The 23,942-nt window shown below is 51.7% G+C and overlaps 1 protein-coding gene across 1 annotated transcript in view; it reads left to right on the top strand.

The window, feature by feature from the left end:
* The window catches only part of LOC147123800 (protein TEX261-like), a 118,326-nt gene that overhangs the window by 93,315 nt on the left and 1,069 nt on the right, over nucleotides 1–23,942 (top strand). Inside the window, exons 4-5 of the mRNA XM_085967173.1 lie at nucleotides 22,884–22,975; nucleotides 23,624–23,726. Coding sequence (XP_085823299.1) covers nucleotides 22,884–22,975; nucleotides 23,624–23,726 — 195 coding nt within the window. The remainder of the gene's footprint in view (nucleotides 1–22,883; nucleotides 22,976–23,623; nucleotides 23,727–23,942) is intronic.

The raw sequence follows: 23,942 nt of genomic DNA, 5'->3' as shown, positions 1-23,942 counted from the left end.
GGTATACCCTAATCTGACGGGCATTCCATCTCAACTGCCAGGCCATCAATCAGAAGCTGGCAGGATCCAAATCCAGATCCTGACGGTTCAGCTTACTGTTTGGATCTGGCGCTGGCGCCCGTGAATAACACCCACTTTGATCTATTTGTCCTGGGAGCCGGAGAGTCTGTTCGCTTGCAGGTACGGTCCGCCCTCCTCACCCTGAGTACCAGTTGGACAGTGTCCAGCAGTGTGTGGAGGATGTCAGAATGAAAAATTCCCTAAAAAAGGTAGGGTCCTCTATACTCTAAAAATGACTTGGATTTCTCCCGTGAGCTCCTGAAATCAAAGTGTATATTCAAAACCCGGGTGTCCCTGAATCACGGTTTGTGAGGTAACCAAAGGGTTAACCAGAACCACCACCTGCTGCAATTTCCTGGAGCATCCTGGAGATCAGGCAACCCTGAGCAACAGAATCCAGAAACAAAAGCACAAAAGACTGTCGGGCCTCCGCCCTGACAGCCTGAGGTCCTCCAGCAGATTGGTGATTATCCGGTGATGCGAGCAAGTCGATCGACCTGGTAAACCCCCCAAGTCCTGAAGATGTTCTGGACTACCTCAGTGTGGATCATCCACTAGTTAGGGTGGACTACAGAGCAGCTGAGTGTGCCGACTGTTGTGTTGTCCTCCCCGGGCCAAATGTGGCACCAAGAGTGTCACCCCGTCGTTCAAGCACCAATGGGAAGCAATGCGTCAACTTGACAGAGGGACCCAGGAAGGAGGGTCCCACCCTGTTTGTTGACTTACCGGACCCTTGTCATATTGTCTGTCTGCAGACACACTGACTTACCCTGCACCGAGTCTGAAAGTGGAGATGTCCTATTATACCGTTCAGACCCCGAGCCTGTTGAAATGCCAAGTGAAATCACTGGCCGAGAAGACCATTCATCCTGAATGTGGCTCCCACCCATATGTCAAAGCATTAGCTGAAGAGCCTGATGGCTGTAGCACCAATGTATGGAGAACACTGCGCTCCCAGGACCACCAGCTCTAGTTCAGATGCTGCGACAAAGGAGACCTGTGGATACATTACTGGCAGAGTGATGGTCATCCAGAAGGCTCAACTGGAGAAATACCCCCAACAGTTGAGCCTTCTGGATGACGATCACACGCTCTCAGTGTGGATGGTAGAAGACCTGCCAGTATGCCCACTAGTAGATGGTTCCTCTGATGGACAAACCAAACATCCAGAGTGATCCACTTCCACAGGGAAGTACTGGAAATAGCCCACCCACACAACTCTGAGGTGGGCTATCCAGGCATGATCACTGCTGGGGGAGGTGGAGTTGGACAGGGTCTCGAATGTTACTTGTGAGCTACCTGCATTCCAGGTCCTAATCTGGAATGACGGGCTAGCAAGATACAAAGGACATTGTGCTCCGGATAAGGCCTTGAATAGGCTGGTGGGGGTGAATGGATTGGTGGTGGTGAGTGGATGGTGGTGGTGAATGGATTGGTGATGGTGAGTGTACTGGTGTTGGCGAGTGGAAGGGGCCTATAGATGGGGTGGGCTAAGCTACAAAGTGAGCAGTGCCCTCCCACCCTTGTGTGTCAATTCGGGAATGCCTGAAGGTTCTGCTACAGCAGATCCTCCACTTGCTCGCCAAAGAAGCCCTCAGCACCAATGGGCATCTGCAGAACCTGAAGGATCCCCAAGGTGTGAGGACAAACTAAGTGGCGATGCAAGATCCACTGGGCGATAGATCCTGCTCCTACATTGAGAGCACCCACACAGTCTGCTGCTGCAGCAGATGCTCTCTGAAGGTGGTCCTCTCTGGCAGGGATTGCTCCCTCAACTCACCTACTGGTCAGTGAAGCCAGCCCCAGTGGATTTGATGGCAGGGAATTCGGGATATGCGCCAAACCCTGCAGGAAGGTCCGCCAGACCCACATGTCCCACCATTTGGATTTCGGTGGGTGGAACAGGACTAGTTTCCTGAGGCTTTCACGACTGAAGTTCACCAGCTGTACCAGCGAACCTTAAGTTGTGAGGCAGAGTGGCGGGGCTGTCTACCTTGGCCATAACTGGGGCGCGCCTATCAAGTCCGCCCAAACCGCCTTGGAAATTGGGAGGGGGAATCCAACAAAGGTCGCTGCCTGAGGCCTTTGCAAGACCCCAGGTAAAGACTCAACCCCCACAAGTGATGGGACTTCCGGAACTCACAGTTTCAGACTCGAAGTCACCCTTGTTTTGAATACATGGAAAAACCTCAACGCACGGAAGCCGTGGTCAACTCAGGCTCCCAGTTTGGTTTCTGGAGCGCACGCACCCTCCCTGGGAGTGCCTCTCGAGTGTCGTAGGGAGCGGCTGAAGGTGGGTCCACAGTGGTGGGTGGGAGCCACAGATCTATAAATAGAGATCTGCAGCTGCACTCACCAAAGTGGACATCACCCGCAGCATAGGTGACCCTGTGTAGGGTCGAGCCCACCGAGGGTGGTGCCCCCAAATGAGCTGGCGCCAACTGGAGACAATGTCCCGGGGCTGCGTTGGTGTCACCAGAGGGGACGGATGCCTCTGGGGAAGGACACACCAACAGTAGCTGGTGGCGCTTGGGGGAACCAGCCTGATTCTGGCACCAGTAGGCACGGACACCTCCGAACCAGCTGGTGCCAGAGGAGGACTCTTCCTCTATCCTGGGAGGCCTCAGTACAAGTGGTACCGGGGTTTCACCCGATGTAGTTGACTGGGATGGATTGGCTTTAACCAGCTCGTCCCATTCCACACCATCGAGGCAACAACCGGAGCGTCCACCCTTGAGACTTTCCTGTTCAGTCCCAACACTTGGACCACCGGTCGACATCGGTCGGAGATGACTGTATGGACTGGGCCCTATCCAGTGCCAGTGCAGTTACCCCTGAGTAATGCCGAACTGAGCCTGGAGTTGGAGCAGGGTTGGTGCTTGATGCCGATGCGGGGACCTGAGGGCTGGACGTGAAGGTCCAGCCCAGGGGAGAACTAGGGAGGAGGGAGAGGGGCGTGGGAAATTTTTTAAAATGGGAAAGAAACGTGCCAGAAGGGAAAGAGTTGGTTTAACACCACCTCCAATCATTGGCTGCGAGTTTAAATGGACCTGTTATTGGCCGTCAAATAAAGAAATTAAAAGATGTACAGTTGACACTAAAGAAATGGATGGGTTGAGGGGTATTTCAGTGTTGCTGTTTCCTCCTTTGTGGTATCTCTGCTGGCATTGATGTGATGTCAGGATGTGTGATCCAGTTGTCTTTGTGGTTTTGTTACTGACAACTTTAGTCTGTTGGTAGTTTGATGAAACCGTCCATTTCCTCTCACTCGTCCTGACACCAACCTGTACCTGTGGCAGAAGAAGAAATGACAAAAATCACTGGATTGCAACAAGGACAACGACAGGCATTTTATCGCTCCCCTCGTATAGTAAACCATATAACCTGTAAAAGGATTTATCAAATTCCCTTTAAAAAGTCAACACCTGTACCAGCGTCGAGCTGTGTGGGCAGGTACCAAGCTCGGTCAAGGCAGCTCCAGTGGCATTACTGCCCAGGAGTACATTCTTCGAGTCTTAACCCTGAGTTCTCAGTACTGGTGAACACTTTGAGAAACTGATTATTCAGTTGTTCACTCTCCCTGTCAGCCTCTCCTCTTATTTAGACCCGTTCATTCAACACCAATCAGCGGTTTCAAGAGGGACGCTCTTGACTTTTTAATGGTCGGGCTGAGCTGTCCCACAGACTATCCTCGTGTCCAGGACAAGTTGATCAGAACAACCAGCATGTACTGACCTGCTTTCAGTTTCCAGGATTTGAGCCTTTATATCTGCACGGATTTTGCTGTAACTGACTCTGACTTTCACAGGGAATGATACAAGCTGGAAGTACAGCTCCAAACACAGTTAGTCACAGTCAGTAAATAGTTGTCTACATTTACAGATCAGGGAGTGAGCATTAAACCCCAGGACTGGGAGGAGCCGGTCAGTGAGGTGTGGGTCTCAGTAACCATCAGTAACCAGGCTCCGGGACCCAGACTACCTATGAGCAACGCTATGGAAGAACTACCAATAACAAACTGAACTATTCCACCTGACTGTGCATCAATATTACTGTATCTGATAAACTGTTCCTATTACTCATTATGACTTTCACTAATAATACAAGATAAACAGGTTAAGACATAGAAACATAGAAGATAGGAGCAGGAGTAGGCCATTCGGCCCCTCGAGCCTGCTCCGCCATTTAATGAGATCATGGCTGATCATCCAAATTCAGTCCCCTGTCCCTGCTTTCTCCCCATATCCCTTGATCCCTTTAGCCTCAAGAAATATATCCAACTCCTTGAATATATTTAATGAATTGGCCTCAACTGCCTTCTGTGGTAGAGAATTCCACAGGTTCACTACTCTCTGGGTGAAGAAATTCCTCCTCATCTCTGTCCTAAATAGGTTACCCCTTATCCTTAGACTGTGACCCCTGGTTCTGGACTCCCCCACCATCGGGAACATCCTTCCTGCATCTAGTCTGTCTAGTCCTGTTAGAATTTTATAAGTTTCAATGAGATCCCCTCTCATTCTTCTAAACTCCAGCGAGTATAAGCCCAATCGACCCAATCTCTCCTCATACGTCATTCCTGCCATCCCAGAAAGACAAACCTTTCAAAGTTCACGAATTCTGTCCAAGCCGCTGGTTGATGATGTTTCAATTGTTCGTGTTGTCTTCACAGAGCAAAGCTGTTCAGAGATGTTCGAGCCGACCGCATTCAGTCCTAGAAAGAGCAGCCAGTTGTTCAGACTCAGTGCAGCTCCCTTGCCTACACAAACTGTTGTATCTCGTCCTGGCTCATTTTTATCTACTTTACAAAGCTGTTGTGATGTCTCATCTCAGTGTGATGCGCAGTGTGAGGGTGGGGCTTACTCTGTGATGTCATGGATTGACCTCACCTTGAAACCATATTTGGGAAAAACCTTTGGGCTTTACTGTGGGACAGCTCAGCCCGACCATTTAACCTTTGGGTTAAACTGACTTGTTTCGCTAGAAAGCAATAACAGGTTTCCATGTGGTCACGACCCAGAGCACAGGGTGCGTGGGCGATGGGCAGTGATGGGATTGTTTGCCTTCTACCAATTCTGTTAAGTAATTGCATACATTTAAAGCAACAGGAGTCGGCCATTCAACCCCGCGAGCCTGCTCCAGCATTCAATTAGACCATGGCTGCTCTGCACCTCAAATCCATTTACCTGTCTTTGATTGATATCTCTTGATCAACTTAGGAACAGGAGGAGGCCATTTGGCCCCTCGAGCCTGCTCCGCCATTCAATGAAATCATGGCAGATCATCCAAATTCAGTACCCTGTCCCTGCCTTCTCCCCGTATCCCTTGATCCCTTTAGCCTTAAGAAATATATCTAACTCCTTCTTGAATATATTTAATGAATTGGCCTCTACTGCCTTCTGTGGTAGAGAATTCCACAGGTTCACCACTCTCTGGGTGAAGAAATTCCTCCTCATCTCTGTCCTAAATGGCTTACCCCTTATCCTTAGACTGTGACCCCTGGTTCTGGACTCCCTGACCATCCGGAACATCCTTCCAGCATTTAGTCTGTCTGGTCCTGTTAGAATTTTATAAGTTTCAATGAGATCCCCTCTCATTCTTCTAAACTCCAGCGAGTATAAACCCAATCGACCCAATCTCTCCTCATACGTCACTCCTGCCATCCCAGGTATCAGTCTGATAAATCTTCGCTGCACTCCATCCATGGCTAGAACATCCTTCCTCAGATAAGGTGACCAAAACTGCACACAATACTCAAGGTGTGGTCTCACCAAGGCCCTGTACAACTGCAGCAAGACATCCTTGTTCCTGTCTTAATGCGAGGAGCATTCGTAATAAGGTGGATGAATTAGCTGTGCAAATAGATGTAAACAGATATGATATGATTGGGATTACAGAAACATGGCTCCAGGGTGATCAGGGCTAGGAAATCAACATCCAGGGGTATTCAATATTCAGGAAAGACAGGCAAAAAGGAAAAGGAGGTGGGGTAGCATTGCTGGATAAAGAGGAGATTAACACAATTGTAAGGAAGGATATTAGCTCTGATGATGCAGAATCTGTATGGGTAGAGCTGAGAAATACCAACGGACAGAAAACGTTAGTGGGAGTTGTATACTGACCCCTAAACAGTAATGCGGAGGTTGGGGATGGCATTAAACAGGAATCATAGAAACATAGAAGATAGGAGCAGGAGTAGGCTATTCGGCCCCTCGAGGCTGCTCCGCCATTCAATGCGATCATGGCTGATCATCCAAATTCAGTACCCTGTCCCTGCCTTCTCCCCATACCCCTTGATCCCTTTAGCCTTAAGAAATATATCCAACTCCTTCTTGAATATATTTAGTGAATTGACCTCTACTGCCATCTGTGGTAGAGAATTCCACAGGTTCACCACTCTCTGGGTGAAGAAATTCCTCCTCATCTCTGTCCTAAATGGCTTACCCCTTATCCTCAGACTGTGACCCCTGGTTCTGGACTCCCCGACCATCGGGAAAATCCTTCCAGCATCTAGTCTGTCTGGTCCTGTTAGAATTTTATAAGTTTCAATGAGATCCCCTCTCATTCTTCTAAACTCCAGCGAGTATAAGCCCAATCGACCCAATCTCTCCTCATACGTCATTCATGCCATCCCAGGTATCAGCCTGGTGAATCTTCGCTGAACTCCTTCCATGGCAAGAACATCCTTCCTCAGATAAGGCGACCAAAACTGCACACAATACTCAAGGTGTGGTCTCACCAAGGCCCTGTATAACTGCAGCAAGACATCCTTGTTCCTGTACTCAAACCCTCTCGCTACGAATGCCAACATACCATTTGCCTTCTTAACTGCCTGCTGCACCTGCATGCTTACCTTCAGCGACTGGTGCACAAGGACACCCAGGTCTCGTTGCACTTCCCCTTCTCCCAATCTATTGCCATTCAGATAATAGTCTGCCTTCCTGTTTTTGACACCAAAGTGGATAACCTCGCATTTATCCACGTTATATTGCATCTGCCATGCTTCTGCCCAATCACCCAACCTGTCCAAATCATCCTGGAGTTTCTTGGCATCCTCCTCACAGCACACACGCCCACCCAGCTTTGTGTTATCAGCAAACTTGGAGATATTACATCTAGTTCCCTTGTCCAGATCATTAATATATATTGTGAATAGCTGGGGTCCAAGGACCGATCCCTGCGGTACCCCACTAGTCACTGCCTTCCACTCAGAAAAAGACCTGTTTATTCCAACTCTTTGCTTTCTGTCTGCCAACCAGTTCGCTATCCAAGTCAATACCTTGCCCCCAATCCCATGGCCTAGAATTTCAGTATAGCCAGTTTTGGGGCGCTAACGTTAGCGCCCGCCCGAAGTTAGCGCCCGCCCCAAAGTTGCGCCCCCTTGCCGGAAATTCAGTGGCTTCGCCCTAAGAGGTTGCTGGAGCGCTAAAAGAAGCGTTGCACTACTATCTTTAGGCGTTAAGCCGGCGGTGCAGAGGGATAGCGCCGAGGCGGGGCGCAGCGCGGGTGCGGTCATTTTTTGATTGACAGCAGACCCCGTGGCGCTGACCAGCTCTTAAAGGGGGAAGGGACGAATTGGTCTGCTGCCACGCCCTGCACACTGCAGCTTTGCAAATAGGCCTCAACACTGCTGCTCAGCCCCAGGGAGTCATGGCAACGCCAGAGAAGGCCCGTGAGTGTGCCCTGCGCTTCTCAGAGCGTGATCTGGGAATAATGGTGACAGCTCTGGAGAAGAGGCGCAGGATCTTGTTCCCAGAGACTGGGAGGAATCCGAACCACCAAGAATACACCAGAGCCTGGAAGCAGATCGCCAACAGGGTGACGTTCACCGGCGATGCCCCCAGGACCCACAAACAATGTCGGAAAAAATACAACGACCTGACCAGCATTGTCAGGGTGAGTACCCTTTCCAGTCTCCTCCTCATTCTTGCATGTACACCTGACATGATGGGCAAAGGGAGCTGAAAGTCCTAATGGCCAGCCCTCAGCCAGCAGCTTTGGGACAGTCATGAGCATCAAGTGCCCATTCTGCACTCTGCACTCTGGCCAAGCTATTCCACCATGGGAGGCAGTGCACAGTACATCAGGGCTACACTCTGGCCAAGCTATTCCACCATGGGAGGCAGTGCACAGTACATCAGGGCTACACTCTGGCCAAGCTATTCCACCATGGCAGGCAGTGCACAGTACATCAGGGCTACACTCTGGCCAAGCTATTCCACCATGGCAGGCAGTGCACAGTACATCAGGGCTACACTCTGGCCAAGCTATTCCACCATGGCAGGCAGTGCACAGTACATCAGGGCTACACTCTGGCCAAGCTATTCCACCATGGGAGGCAGTGCACAGTACATCACGGCTACACTCTGGCCAATCTATTCCACCATGGGAGGCAGTGCACAGTACATCAGGGCTACACTCTGGCCAAGCTATTCCACCATGGGAGGCAGTGCACAGTACATCAGGGCTACACACTGGCCAAGCTATTCCACCATGGGAGGCAGCGCACAGTACATCAGGGCTACACTCTGGCCAAGCTATTCCACCATGGCAGGCAGTGCACAGTACATCAGGGCTACACTCTGGCCAAGCTATTCTACCATGGGAGGCAGTGCACAGTACATCAGGGCTACACTCTTGCCAAGCTATTCCACCATGGGAGGCAGTGCACAGTATATCAGGGCTACACTCTGGGCAAGCTATTCCACCATGGGAGGCAGTGCACACTACACCAGGGCTACACTCCGTACTTACAGCCCGTCCTTTCTCTTGCAGGCTAAAGTTGCCTATAATCGCCAGGCCCGTGCCAGGACCAGGGGAGGCCGCGCCAAGCTGCAGAAGCTCACTCGCCTGGAGGAGCGCGTGAGTGGGCTCATGGGATCCCGGCTGATCGTGCCCACAGCGTGCGGAGTAGCCGACCCTCCACTGCCCGGCAATGGTAAGGACCTCGCCTTTTGGCCCTCTCGCGTCGCACTTGCGCATCCGAGCTACTTCCTTTGCCACTGTCCCACCAATGCGCTGAATGCCACCAGTCCTGACTCCCTCGCTGACGCCGTCTCCTCACTCTGAAGCTACTCTTGTGCATTCCTGCTTTCAGCTGGTGACGACCAGGTCCGTGAAGCTGCCAGTGACAGCCCCTCCGAGCAGGAGGAGGAGGAGGAGGAGGAGGAGCAAGAGCAAGCCGGACCATCAGGGGAACACTCAGGTCCCGCAGGAGAGGACGAAATGATTGACACGTCCTCACTGGACGAGTGCCTGGACCAACTGTCGCAGGGGATTGCAGCTTCTGGGACCAGTGGCGTCCAGCCACCCAGGAGCCCTGCGCGTGGGCCGCGGCCTTCCCCCCAAAGGGGGGAAGGATCAGAGGGGAGTGCAGTTGATCGGGACACTCGCCGCCTCCAACGTGGCAAGGTTCCCCTAGTTCGGTCCCCTGCTCCCCAGCGGGAGAGTCCCGACTCCAGTCCGGACACCTTCACCTCGGAGGAGGCGCGGAAGCTGGACAAGATGGCCGAGGATTCGGACCGGCGCCACACGGAGCTCATGCGCGCGGTGGGGCGCATGCCTGAGGCCATCGAGTCGCTGGCGACCAGTGTGCGCGAGTTCGGGGCATCAGCTGCCGCGAGTGGCCGCATGCTCACTGATGCCATCAAGTCCCTGGCGGGTGTGATGCGGGCGCACACCAGGACAACAGGGGCACTCACTGCTGCCACATGCGCTGTCTCAGGCAGGCATCACCAGGGCACCCGCCGCGCTGCAGCATCCCAGCGAGCCGCCCCTCGGCTGATTGTTGCGGATCCTGCAGTGCGGGCCCGGCCGAGTGCCAGCGCGCCACAGCACCAGCCAGCGCATCCCAGACGCCAGCTTGCCCACATTGCGCCATCCGTCGCCGCCACTCCCCCACTGGGGCGTCAAGGGCAAGCGGCTGGAGCTGATGTTGGCCAGGCTCAGGTGCGCCACTCAGCAGCCGGCCCCTCGAGGTCCAAAGGCCATGTAGGCCGCCCCCCAAGGGCATCTGGCGGAAGGACATCTGAGCCTCAGGCGCCTTCCCCCAGCCTCGCAGCAGCCACTGGGCAGAGCTTGCGAAGGAGCAGCAGGCCAGGCAGGGAAGGCAAAAGGCTGGACAAGGTCTCGCCCTCGCGGGCCACTCAGTAGAGGGTGTGGCCAGCTTTCGTTTTATATGGCGGTGGCCATCTTTCTTTTGCCCATGGTTGTTTGGTTCGTGGGCTTATTTTTTGCGTTAAGGCCGAGGTTGAGGCCAGGTTTGTACAAATGTGGAGTGACTCCTCCCCAGTTTGTGGGAGTGAGTCGTTTGTTGGGCTTTTTGTGGGGCCCGTTGATTGTTTTTGGGGATTCATGTGGGAAGGGGTTTTCATTTTTGTGTAATAAATAATAATCTTTATTCATAGAGTCTCCATGGTTGTTCTTGTTAGTGTTTGTTGGCTTCGCCGGCTGAGGGCATGCGGAGCGGCTGCATTCATCTTCCCTCATGGCCACAAGGCATTCCCTGACAGGGGGCTTAGAAGTACCGTGTAATAAGGTGGCGTCGCGCGGCCCTTGGCCCTGGTCGCTCCCTCCTGGGAACGTACTCCTGCTCCTCCTCCTCCTGCTCCTCATGCTCCTCCTGCTCCTCCTCCTGAGGTGCTGGTCCAACGTCAGGTGGCAGTGCCTGAGTCCTGCGGATAGCCAGGTTGTGTAGCATGCAGAAAACTACCACAAATTGGGAGACCCGGTCCGGCGAATACTGCAGAGCTCCTCCGGAGCGATCAAGGCAGCGGAACCGCTGCTTGAGGACCCCAATAGTTTGCTCGATGATGTTGCGGGTGGTTTGATGGCTCTCATTGTAGGCCTCTTCAGCAGCGGTCCTGGGCGCGCGGAGCGGGGTCATGAGCCAGGTACACAAAGGATAGCCTTTGTCCCCGAGTAGCCATCCTCTTGCGGGAGGCTGTACCTCGAACATGTCATGCACAGTACTCTGCCGCAGGATAAACGCATCGTGGCTGCTGCCTGGAAAGCTGGCATTGACAGCCATGATGCGCTGCTTGTGGTCACACACCAGCTGCACATTCAGAGAATGGTAGCCCTTCCTGTTGCGAAACTGCTCGCCATGCTCCAGAGGGGCCCGCAAAGCCACATGCGTACAGTCAATGGCGCCCTGCACCAAGGGGAAGTCCCCGAGTCTTGCAAATCCCAAGGCGCGCTGATGCTGGCTCTCCAGGGCCAAGGGAAAGGAGATGAATTGGCTTCTCCTTCTGAACAGTGCTTCGGTCACCTGGCGGATGCAGCGATGCGCGCCGTACTGGGAGATGTTAGCTATGTCCCCAGCAGCGGATTGGAAGGAGCCGGTGGCATAGAAGTTCAATGCCACCGTCACCTTCACTTCCACTGACAGAGACGTCCTGCACCTGAGCTTTGGACGCAGATCTCTGCGAAGCAGGTGGCAGATCTCTGCAACCACCTCCTTTCGGAATCGGAGCCTTCTAACACATCGCGCGTCAGTCATGTTGAGGTAGGAGCGCTGCTGGCGGTATAGCCTGACTGGGTAAGGCCTACGTGGCCGATGCCTGTAGCCCCCTCTGCCTCTAGCCAAGGCTGCCCCTCTCACAATGCGTCTGCGAGCCCTACGGACATGGCGCTGCAGCTCCGCGTTGGCACCCCATGGAACCCCCATCAAATCCTGGCAAACACTCAAATTTCCAAAAGGCCACTTGCAGCGCTCTGGCCTGAGTCCAAAAATACCTGAGCTGTTGCTGCTTGAAACCAGTTAGCTATCCTCCTTGTTGTGTGTCCAGAAATGCGTTGCACAAGAGTGTTTGCTGCAAAATGGCTGGCCTTTATACTGGAGGGTACGTCCCCTTTAATTTGCGCCCCCCCCGGGGCCCGCGCTGGCTGTGTTGCGTTCCTTTTTTCAAACGCTCCGGACGCCAGCTGCACAATGGGGCGGTCCGACTGAAGTTTGGAATCGGGGCGCGCAAAGGGCGTTGCACGAGGATGTGATGTCATTTTCTGCGCGCACAGCCGGGCGGGCGCTAAACTTTGCGCCGGCGCTAAGGGTCAACTTAATTTGGGGCGAGGCGCAAACTGCGCTGCGCCCGGGCGCTACACGCATAGCGCCCGAAATTCACTTCTCTTAAGGCGCTAACTGCTGGCGCAACCAACTGAATTTCTAGGCCCATGTGCCTTAACTTTACATGCTAATCTCTTATGCGGGACCTTATCGAAAGCCTTCTGAAAGTCCAAATATACCACATCCACTGGTTCTCCCTTATCTATTTTACCAGTTACATCCTGAAAAAATTCCAGTAGATTAGTCAAGCACGATTTACCTTTTGTAAATCCATGTTGACTTTGTCCGATCCTGTCAATGTTTTCCAAGTGCTCTGCTATTACATCTTTTATAATGGACTCTAGCATTTTCCCCACTACTGACGTCAGGCTTACCGGTCTGTAATTCCCCGTTTTCTCTCTACCACCTTTTTTGAACAGTGGGGTAACATTAGCTACCCTCCAATCCATGGGTACTGTTCCAGATTCCATCGAATGTTGGAAGATGATCAGCAATGCATCTACTATTTCTAGGGCACTTCCTTCAGTACCCTAGGATGTAGATTATCAGGCCCTGGGGATTTATCGGATTTCAATCCCGTCAATTTCCCTAATACCATTTCCCTACAAATACTGATTTCTTTCAGTTCCTCCCTTTCATCAGACCCTATGTTCCCCGACATCTCTGGGAGGTTATTTGTGTCCTCCTTTGTGAAGACAGATCCAAAATATGTATTTAATTGGGATGCCATTTCTTTGTTCCCCATTATAAATCCCCCTGATTCTGACTGCAAGGGACCTACGCTTGACTTCACCAATCTTTTTCTCTTCACGTATCTATAAAAGATTTTAAGTCAGTTTTTATGTTCCCTGCAAGCTTACTCACATGTTCTATTTTCCCCTTCTTAATTAATCACTTTGTCCTCCTTTGTTGAATCCGAAACTGCTCCCAATCCTCAGGTTTACTGCTTTTTCTGGCCAACTGATATGTCCTCTCCTTGGATCTTATGCTATCCCTAATTTCCCTTGTTAGCCACGGTTGAGTCATCTTTCTTGTTTTATTTTTATGCCAAACTGGGATGAACAAATTCTGTAGTTCATCCATGCAGCCTTTGAATGTTTGCCATTGCCTATCCACCGTCAACCCTTTGAGTGACATTACCCAATCAATCCTACTCAACTCGCACCTCAGACCATCGTAGTTTCCTTTATTTAAATTCAGGACCCTAGTCTCTGAGTCAACTACTTCATTCTCCAACTGAATGAAGAATTCTATCATATTATGATCGCTCCGACCCAAGGGGCCTCGTACAACAAGATTGCTAATTAATCCTTTCTCATTACATAGGAGATTAGAGCTGAATGCAATAAGGGCACAGTCGTTATCATGGGTGATTTTAATCTACATATAGATTGGGCTAACCAAATTAGTAACAATACTGTGGAGGAGGAATTCCTGGAGTGTATATGGGATGGTTTCCTGGGCCAATATGTCGAGGAACCAACTAGAGATCAGGCCATCTCAGACTGGGTATTATGTAATGAGAAAGGAATAATTAACAATCTTGTTGTGCGAGGCCCCTTGGGGCGTAGCGATCATAATATGATAGAATTCTTCATTAAGATGGAGAGTGAAGTATTGACTCAGAGACTAGGGTCCTGAATTTAAATAAAGGAATCTATGATGGTATGAGGCGCGAGTTGGGTAGGATTAATTGGGGAATGTTACTCAAAGGGTTGACGGTGGATAGGCAATGACAAACATTTAAAGATCGCATGGAGGAACTACAGATTTTGTTCATCCCAGTTTGGCATAAAAATAAAACAAGAAAGATGACTCAACCGTGATGCATTGCTGGACATCTTCCAAAATTCTATAGACTCTGGAATAGTTCCCATGGATTGGAGGGTAGCTAATGTTACGCCACTATAAAAAAAATGTGGTAAAGAGAAAACGGGGAATTATAGACGGGTAAGCCTGACATCAGTATTGGGGAAAATGTTAGAGTCCATTATAAAAGATGTAATAGCAGAGCACTTGGAAAACAGTGACAGGATCGGACAAAGTCAACATGGATTTACAAAAGCTAAATCGTGCTTGACTAATCTACTGGAATTTTTTGAGGATGTCACTGGTAAAATAGATAAGTGAGAGCCAGTGGATGTGGTGTATTTGGACTTTCAGAAGGCTTTCGATAAGGTCCCGCATAAGAGATTAGCGTGTAAAGTTAAGGCACATGGGATTGGGGGCAAGGTATTGACTTGGATAGAGAACTGGTTGGCAGACAGAAAGCAAAGAGTTGGAATAAACGATTCTTTTTCCGAGTGGCAGGCAGTGACTAGTGGGGTACCACAGGGATCGGTCCTTGGACCCCAGCTATTCACAATATATATTAATGATCTAGACGAGGGAACTAGATGTAATATCTCCAAGTTTGCAGACAAAGCTGGGTGGGCGTGTGTGCTGTGAGGAGGATGCCGAGAAACTACAGGATGATTTGGACAGGTTGGGTGATTGGGCAGATGCACGGCAGATGCAGTATAATGTGGATAAATGCGAGGTTATCCACTTTGGTGGCAAAAACAGGAAGGCAGATTATTATCTGAACGGCAATAGATTGGGAGACGGGGAAGTGCAACGAGACCTGGGTGTCCTTGTGCACCAGTCGCTGAAGGTAAGCATGCAGGTGCAGCAGGCGGTTAAGAAGGCAAATGGTATGTTGGCCTTCGTAGCGAGAGGGTTCGAGTACAGGAACAAGGATGTCTTGCTGCAGTTGTACAGGGCCTTGGTGAGACCACACCTTTAGTATTGTGTGCAGTTTTGGTCGCCTTATCTGAGGAAGGATGTTCTTGCCATGGAGGGAGTGCAGCGAAGATTCACCACTGATACCTGGGATGGCAGGTATGACGTATGAGGAGAGATTGGGTTGATTGGGCTTATACTCCCTGGAGTTTAGAAGAATGAGAGGGGATCTCATTGAAACTTATAAAATTCTAACAGGACTAGACAGACTAGATGCAGGAAGGATGTTCCCGATGGCGGGGGAGTCCAGAACCAGGGGTCACAGTCTAAGGATAAGGGGGAAGCCATTTAGGACAGAGATGAGGAGGAATTTCTTCACCCAGAGAGTGGTGAATCTCTGGAATTCTCTACCACAGAAGGCAGTTGAGACCAATTCATTAAATATATTCAAGAAGGAGTTAAATATATTTCTTAAGGCTAAAGGGATCAAGGGATATGGGGAGAAAGCAGGGAAAGGGTACTGAGTTTGGATGATCAGCCATGATCTCATTGAATGGTGGAGCAGGCTCGAGGGGCCGAATGGCCTACTCCTGCTCCTATCTTCTATGTTTCTATGTTTCATTCAGCCCCTCGAGCCTGCTCCGCCATTCACTGAGATCATGGCTGATCTGCGACCTAACACCATCTACCCACTTTGCCCCATTTCCCTTTATACCTTTGGTTAACAGAAAGATAATCTCTGATTTAAAATTAACAATTGATTGAGCATCAATTGCCGTTTGCGGAAGAGAGTTCCAAACTTTTACCACCGTTTGTGTGTAGAAGTGTTTCCTAACTTCACTCTTGAAATTGTGAGATTAAGACAAGAGTACACTAGTAATTGGGAAACTTAGGACTGGTAGTACGAAGATCTTCACATAAGAGTGAACAACACATGGGATGAAGACCCAGATCGGGGAGTGGAGGCAAAATCAGTGAAATTATTGAAGTGACAATGGAATGCTGCGAGCGGGGGACATTAAAGTTTCTGCATGGATCCATAACTCATCCATAACTACCTTGTGATCTTGTAACCCCCAGTGAAAGAGAGTCACTCTTTTCAAAACCCCGTTTCAGGAACTTTCCCTCATCCAAATCCCCTCATCTGGTCTGTGTGGTGAGTCCTCACGTACAGCACAGCCCAGTTTAAAGCAAAGTCATCGCTCACGATATTCACCCGCAATGGACCCGGTACATAAAGATTTAATGATTATTAGTTAATGTTAACTCACCAAAAAAAAATATATACTCTAGTATATATTAGGGAACTCATGACAGCCACCTGTCTTGCGCTTGCTGAATCCTACATAATAGACAAACTATGCTGCAGTTGTACAGGGCCTTGGTGAGACCACACCTTGAGTATTGTGTGCAGCTTTGGTCGCCTTATCTGAGGTGAAGGTGCTCCCACAGTGGCATTAGGGAGGAAGTTCCAGGATTTAGACCAGCGACGGTGAAGGAACGGCCGATGTATTTCTAAGACAGGATGGTGTGTGACCTCCCCACAGCCTCGGGCCGTACCTCCCCTAAGCCTCGGGCCCGTCCCCTCCCCACAGCCTCAGGCCCGTCCCCTCCCCACAGCCTCGGGGCCCAGGCCCCTCCTCACAGCCTCGGGGCCCGTCCCCTCCCCACAGCCTCGCGCCCAGGCCCCTCCCCACAGCCTCGGGGCCCGTCCCCTCCCCACAGCCTCGAGGCCCAGGCCCCTCCCCACAGCCTCGGGGCCCGTCCCCTCCCCACAGCCTCGGGGCCCAGGCCCCTCCCCACGGCCTCGGGGCCCGGCCCCTCCCCACAGCCTCGGGGCCCGTCCCCTCCCCACGGCCTCGGGGCCCGTCCCCTCCCCACGGCCTCGGGGCCCAGGCCCCTCCCCACAGCCTCGGGGCCCCGTCCCCTCCCCACAGCCTCGGGGCCCGTCCCCTCCCCACAGCCTCGAGCCCAGGCCCGTCCCCTCCCCACAGCCTCGGGCCCGTCCCCTCCACACAGCCTCGGGGCCCAGGCGTTTCGATATGCCATTAGGAAATTGTCCACCTTGTGCTGTAGCGGAATCTGATCATCGTTCATGGCCTTTATTGCCTTTTTGAATGTTTGGACAAATCTGTCGGCCAACCCGTTTGTCGCCGGATGATATGGGGCAGAGGTATAATGTTTCACCCCATTCTTCTTTAAGAATTTTTGGAATTCTTCCGACACGAACTGTGGTCCGTTGTCTGAACAGATCTGTTCTGGCAATCCGTTCCTTGCGAATATTGTTCTTAACACCGCAATTGTCTTTTCTGAAGTAGTGGTATTCATCTTGATCACTTCTGGCCATTTGGAATGTGCGTCCACCGCAATTAGGAACATGGAGTCCATGAATGGACCAGCAAAGTCAATATGTACGCGTTGCCATGGGGCTGAAGGCCATTCCCATGGGTGTAGTGGTGCGATCGGAGGTGCATTTTGCACTTTTTGGCACCCAGCGCAGCTTTTCGTCAACTCCTCTATCTGTTGGTCAATACCCGGCCACCATACATAAGCCCTAGCAAGACTTTTCATCCTAACTCCCCCCAGATGACCTTCATGCAGTTCTTTTAGAACTCTTTCCCTTAACTTGGGAGGAATAATCACTCTTGTCCCGTACATCAAAGTACCATGGCAGACGGACAGCTGGTCTCGCCTTGCCGAGAATGCCGGTAACAGAGGATCACCACGTGTTGGCCATCCTTTCACTGTCACCTTGTAGACTCTGGACAGTGTCGGGTCGTTCCTGGTTTCTCTTTCAATACTTGCATTGGTGACTGGTAAACACTCGATGATGGTCGAATGAAATAACTCAACAGGGTCAACTTTCGTCGTTTCTTCTTCTTCAGGTAGTGGCAGGCGCGACAGCCCATCAGCATTGCCATGCTGCTTCGTACCTTTGAATTCTATTTGATATTGATGTGCCCCTAGGAAAAGGGACCATCTCTGGAGACGCTGTGCTGTCATCACTGAAACACCCTTCTTAGGGTTAAAAATGGATACCAACGGCTGATGGTCTGTCAGAAGTGTGAATTTGTGGCCCTGCAGGTAATGATTAAACTTCTTCACTCCCCATACAAGGCTGAGAGCCTCCCTATCGATCTGCGCATAGTTGCGCTCAGCGGAGGTCAATGATCTGGATGCAAACGCGACTGGCCTTTCCGTGCCATTTGGCAACTTGTGTGAGAGTACTGCCCCAATACCATATGGAGAAGCATCACAAGCCAACCGAATAGGCAGTGTTGGGTTGAAGTGAGCCAACACTTCCTCTGAGGTGATCAATTCTTTGCTTTTGCGAAATGCCTTCTTACAGTTTTCGCTCCATTCCCATGGTACCCCCTTCTGTAAAAGAGCATTTAGCGGGTGCAGTACCGTGGATAGATTTGGTAGAAATTTATGGTAATAGTTAATCAATCCTAGAAACGACCTCAACTGAGAGACATTATCCGGAGCGGGAGCCTTTACAACTGCCTCTATCTTGTCAGGAGACTTATGAAGCCCCTCCCGGTCAATGACATGACCACAGTACGAGATCCGCTTCTGGAAGAACTCACATTTCTGCCGATTAACTCTAAGTCCATACTCTTTCAGTCTGTTGAGCACCAGTTCCAAGTTTGCGAGGTGTTCTTCATCACCATCACCTGTAATCAGAATATCATCCAGGTAACATTGTGTGCCTGGAATTCCCTGTAATACCTGCTCCATGGCCCTCTGCCAAATTGCTGGAGCCGATGCCACTCCAAAAACCAGCCTATTGTACCGGTACAACCCTCGATGCGTGTTGATCGTGAGGTATTGGCGTGACTCTTCTTCAACCTCCATCTGCAAGTACGCCTGCGCCAGGTGTACCTTGGTGAAGTGTTTCCCGCCAGACAACGAAGCAAAAATATCCTCAATCCGCGGAAGCGGATACTGCACCGTGTGAAGCACCGGATTAACGGTGATTTTGAAATCTCCACAGATGCGAACCTTCCCTGGTTCTCCTGGCTTGTTGCTCGAAGGACGTTTCATAACGGGAACAATGGGCGTAGCCCACTCACTCCAATCTACCTTAGACAGTACACCTGAACGTTCTAGCGCTTCAAGTTCCGCTTCTACAGTAGGTCGTATTAAACATTTTGGGTGTGCATGTTCATCAATCTTGATGTTTGCCGTAATTCCTCTCAGTGTTCCCAGTCCCTGCTGGAACACCTCTTTAGCATCATCCAATATTTTGGACAATCGTTTAGGTTTGACATCTGTTTCCCCGGAATCTACCGTTAGTGCCTTCAAGGAGTGCCAGTCCATATTCATTTTCCTAATCCACTCCCGTCCCAGTAGTGGTGGACCTCCTTCAGGTAGCACATATAAGTCCATTACTTGGCTTTCTTCGCCCTTGTGGACCACTTTTACCTCTATCTTTCCGATGGGGTACACTCTTTGCCCCGCGTATGTTTTCAATATAATCTCCGTATCCCATAAGGGAATATGTTGGAATAACCTTTTGTAATCTTTCTTATTCATGACCGTCAATGCCGATCCAGTGTCCAATTCCATCTTTACTTGGACTCCTGCTATCTGAAGGGTGACCCAAATTGTCTGGAGATCTGCATCCTTACCAACGTTGTGTACTCTTAAGCTACCCAGTTCATTACTGCTAGCATCTGAATCTGACTTCTGTTCGGTCGAACTGTTCTTTGTCACCTTGTGTACCTTTATGTATTTTCCTTGCGGTGACTTTTTGTTGCTGGTCTTCTTTCCTGACCAGCATACTTTAGCTATGTGGCCAAGCCTGCCACACGTTCTGCATTCTTGGTTTTTAAACCAACACTGGTTCTGATCGTGCGTTGTCTTTCCACAACGATAACATTTTACAGTACTCAAACCCAATTTATTTGTACTGAGTTCCGGTGACCGTAGCTGCATTACTGCCGTGCGTCTCGCTGCGGCTTCGTGTGCTGCTGCCATAGTGACCGCTTTCTCAAGCGTCAGCTCATTCTCCTCGAGCAGTCGCTTTTGTGTATCTTCTTTTAATAAACCACACACAAATTTATCTCGTAGCGCCTCTGTCAGTCTCGTTCCAAACTGACAGTACTTTGCTAGCTTACGCAATTCCATTAAATATTCAGCATTGCTTTCATCCTTCAGCTGCCTTCTGCTGTAAAATTTAAATCGTTCCGCTAGCATCAGCGGCGTGGGGTTTAGATGATTTTTCAGGACAGTAACAATCTCCTCGAACGTCTTATCCGCCGGTTCATCTGGTGATAAAAGGTGTTTCAATTGCCCGTATGTCTTCGCACCCATTAAGTTTAATAATGTTAGTGCTTTCTCTTCATCTGGGATTTTATTTGCTTTACAATAATTTTGTATGCGTTCTACATACATGGCCCAATCTTCGATGTCGCTATCAAAGGTATTAATGTTCCCATGTTTAGGCATCGTTGCAATTTAATTTATTTTTATTTTTATCCAAGATGGCGGCTTCCCGCTCTTGTCTTCGTCCTCCGCCTACAAAATGGCGGTTTTCCCGCGCTTGGCGGTCTTCACCCGTCCCCCGACGCTGTCTCCGCTTCACCGCGGCTCTCGCGCCTTCAGTTGCCCCAGACGCTGCGCCTTTTTAGCCCGAATGCGGCCCGGCCCTTATCACCAGCCGCGATCGATCTCACCGCCCTTATTCCTCCGTCTTCCCTCCCCGTCTGTACAGCCAACGCGGCCGACTTTCTGGTCGCGTCGCTGCCCGGCTTACCCACCACCGAGGAAGAAAGAAGATAGCTGACAGCCGCTGATGGAGGCTTCGAGTTCAGGATGTCTTCTGCACTCTGGTTTCTCGATGTCTGCCGCGCGCCGTGTCTTCCAGCAGGGTGATGAGGGTGGAAGCCTCTCTTCAACGTCCGTTCTGTGGACGAAGCCGCCGTGGATATAAACTGCCGCAGGGTAAGAATCGGACTCGTTGCCACTGTTAAGTCTGTGTGTTCTAGTTGTAATTACTAACACAGACTACAAGATTAAAGTTCAACAGGTCTTTACTGGTTGGAGGTCAGGACTATACTAAAATACAATATTACGACACAGTGCTTATATACCGGTGTTCACCACCGGTATTACGTATACAGCAGCCAGAGAAAGTAGTACATCTCTTAAGGTGGAACAGGCTTAAGTTCTCTTAAGGTGGAACAGGTTACATACACCACACTCCCCACAGCCTCGGGGCCCAGGCCCCTCCCCACGGCCTCGGGCCCGTCCCCTCCCCACAGCCTCGGGGCCCGTCCCCTCCCCACGGACTCGGGGCCCGTCCCCTCCCCACGGACTCGGGCCCGTCCCCTCCCCACGGACTCGGGCCCGTCCCCTCCCCACGGACTCTGGCCCGTCCCCTCCCCACGGACTCGGGCCCGTCCCCTCCCCACAGCCTCGGGGCCCAGGCCCCTCCCCACAGCCTCGGGGCCCGTCCCCTCCCCACAGCCTCGGGGCCCAGGCCCCTCCCCACAGCCTCGGGGCCCGTCCCCTCCCCACGGACTCGGGGCCCGTCCCCTCCCCACGGACTCGGGCCCGTCACCTCCCCACGGACTTGGGCCCGTCCCCTCCCCACAGCCTCGGGGCCCAGGCCCCTCCCCACAGCCTCGGGGCCCAGGCCCCTCCCCACGGCCTCGGGCCCGTCCCCTCCCCACAGCCTCGGGGCCCGTCCCCTCCCCACGGACTCGGACCCGTCCCCTCCCCACAGCCTCGGGGCCCAGGCCCCTCCCCACAGCCTCGCGGCCCAGGCCCCTCCCCACGGCCTCGGGCCTGTACCCTCCCCACAGCCTCGGGGCCCGTCCCCTCCCAACGGACTCGGGCCCATCCCCTCCCCACAGCCTCGGGGCCCAGGCCCCTCCCCACAGCCTCGGGGCCCAGGCCCCTCCCCACAGCCTCGGGCCCGTCCCCTCCCCACAGCCTCGGGGCCCGTCCCCTCCCCACAGCCTCGGGGCCCGGGCCCCTCCCCACAGCCTCGGGGCCCGGGCCCCGCCCCACAGCCTCGGGGCCCGGGCCCCGCCCCACAGCCTCGGGGCCCGTTGCTTCGCCACAGTCTCAGGCTGAGCTCCTGGACGGGCAGTAAATGGTGGCCTCACCAACATGCCGAGAAGATTTTTTTAAAGTCCAATTTCATTCATTGTGCGTAAAGCACCTCAAGACGTTTCTGTGAGTCGAGGCATGGTTTTCACATGCGGGCGAGACCAGAACCATGGAGTCTTTAAATAGGTGCAAGAAAGATCTACAGGGACCATACCAGAGCTGAGAGGTTGTAACTATCAGGAAAGGTTGAACAGGCTGGGGCTCATACTGAGGGGAGACCTGATAGAGGTCTTTAAGATAAAGGGTTCGATGGGGTAGGCAGAGAGAATGTTTCCACTTGCAGACAAGACCAGAACTAGAGGCCATCAATATAAGAGAGTCACTAATAAATCCAATAGGGAATTCAGGAGAAACTTCTTTACCCAGAGAGTGGTGAGAATGTGGAACTCGCTCCCACAGGGAGTGGTTGAGGAGAATAGTACAGATACATTTAAGGGGAAGCTGGATAAACACATGAGGGAGAAAGGAATAGAAGGATATGTTGATGGAGTGAGATGAAGAGGGGTGGGAGGAGGCTCGTGTGGAGCATAAACGCCAGCAAGGATCTGTTGGGCCGGATGACCTGTTTCTGTGTTGTACGTTCTATGTAATGAGCATCAATTGAAGTCTCTCTATTTTATTAGGAGTGCGGCCTCCAGTCTCATACAAGCACGTTGCAGGATCTGAGATAGATGCCAGCCCCATTTATTTGAACGTCTCTCCCTTTTTCTGAACCCCCCCTTCTCTCTCTCTCCCCCCTTCTCGCTCTCTCCCCCCTTCTCGCTCTCTCCCCCCTTCTCCCTCTCTCCCCCCTTCTCGCGCGCTCTCCCCCCTTCTCGCTCGCTCTCCCCCTTCCTCGCTCGCTCACCCCCCCTTCTCGCTCGCTACCCCCCCCCCTTTGCAGTGGATCGGGTTGCCGGTATGTAACGTGTGTGTCTCTCTCTGTCAACAGCTGCAGGCTTGTACTATCTGGCAGAATTAATAGAAGAATACACGGTCATCACCAGTCGTATCATCAAGTATATGATATGGGTGAGTGTCTCGCACGTGACTGGGGGGGAGGGCTGGGGCTGTGAGCACTGGGGGGGGGTGGGCGGGATCCTTGTTTACACTGGGATTGTGGGACACAGCAGACAGGATAACTGGGGTTCCCTCTCCTGATCACTGGGCAGGAATTCCCTCGTAGCTGGTTTTTAGGCGTCGCTGGCAAGGCTGGCATTTATTGCCCATCCCAAGTTGCCCTTGGGGTGGTGAGCCGCCTTCTTGAACTGCTGCAGTTCATGTGGTGAAGGTGCTCCCATAGTGCTGTTCGGTAGGGAATCCCAGGATTTTGATCCAGTGACGATGAAGATATGTTTTGCTCAGTGCCAGTTGGTGTTGGGGCAGTTTCTGGAGATCTTGGAAGTCCATCTGTGGTTGTTTGGCTCTGTCGGGAGGTTGGACGATTGAGTGAAGTCCAGGAGGAGGTATTGCTACCGGATTGCGTGGAACGAATGGACCGGTGGCTTTTTCCTGCTCCTGTTTGATTCTAGTTACCTTGGCATTGGAAAAGCTACAGCGAAGGGTTTATACATTGATACCTTGGATTGGAAACCTATCGTTGGTTATTCGGTCACTCGTTTGGTTACTCGGTTAAAATTTTGGTTACTCAAATGCCTCGTTCTCCTGTGTTCTGTCCAGGTACTAGCTTACTTCACACTGTGCCTGTGGATAACCCCTTTCTCCTTCTTTGTGTCACTGTCCGCTGGAGAGAACGTCCTTCCGTCCACAATTCAGCACGAAGGTGAGTGTCGAGACGCCCGTCCTTAACACTGTCGGCGGGTTTTTGGTTTGGTGGATCAGTTAATGGGTTGAATGGTAGTTTGGTTGATCAGTTTATGGGCTGAATGGTTAATTTACTGGTTGAATGGTTAGTTTATGGTTTGGTCGATTGGTTCATGGGTTGACTGGTTGCTTGGTGGACTGGTCAATTGGTTCATGTGTTGAAGGGTTGGTTGGT

This window comes from Somniosus microcephalus, chromosome 2 (genome assembly GCF_052327205.1).
Source record: "Somniosus microcephalus isolate GS21.2 chromosome 2, FLI_Smic_1.0, whole genome shotgun sequence".
In the NCBI taxonomy this organism is placed as follows: Eukaryota; Metazoa; Chordata; class Chondrichthyes; order Squaliformes; family Somniosidae; genus Somniosus; species Somniosus microcephalus.
Note: the sequence above shows the minus strand (reverse complement) of the source record. Positions and strands in the feature narration are given on the sequence as shown.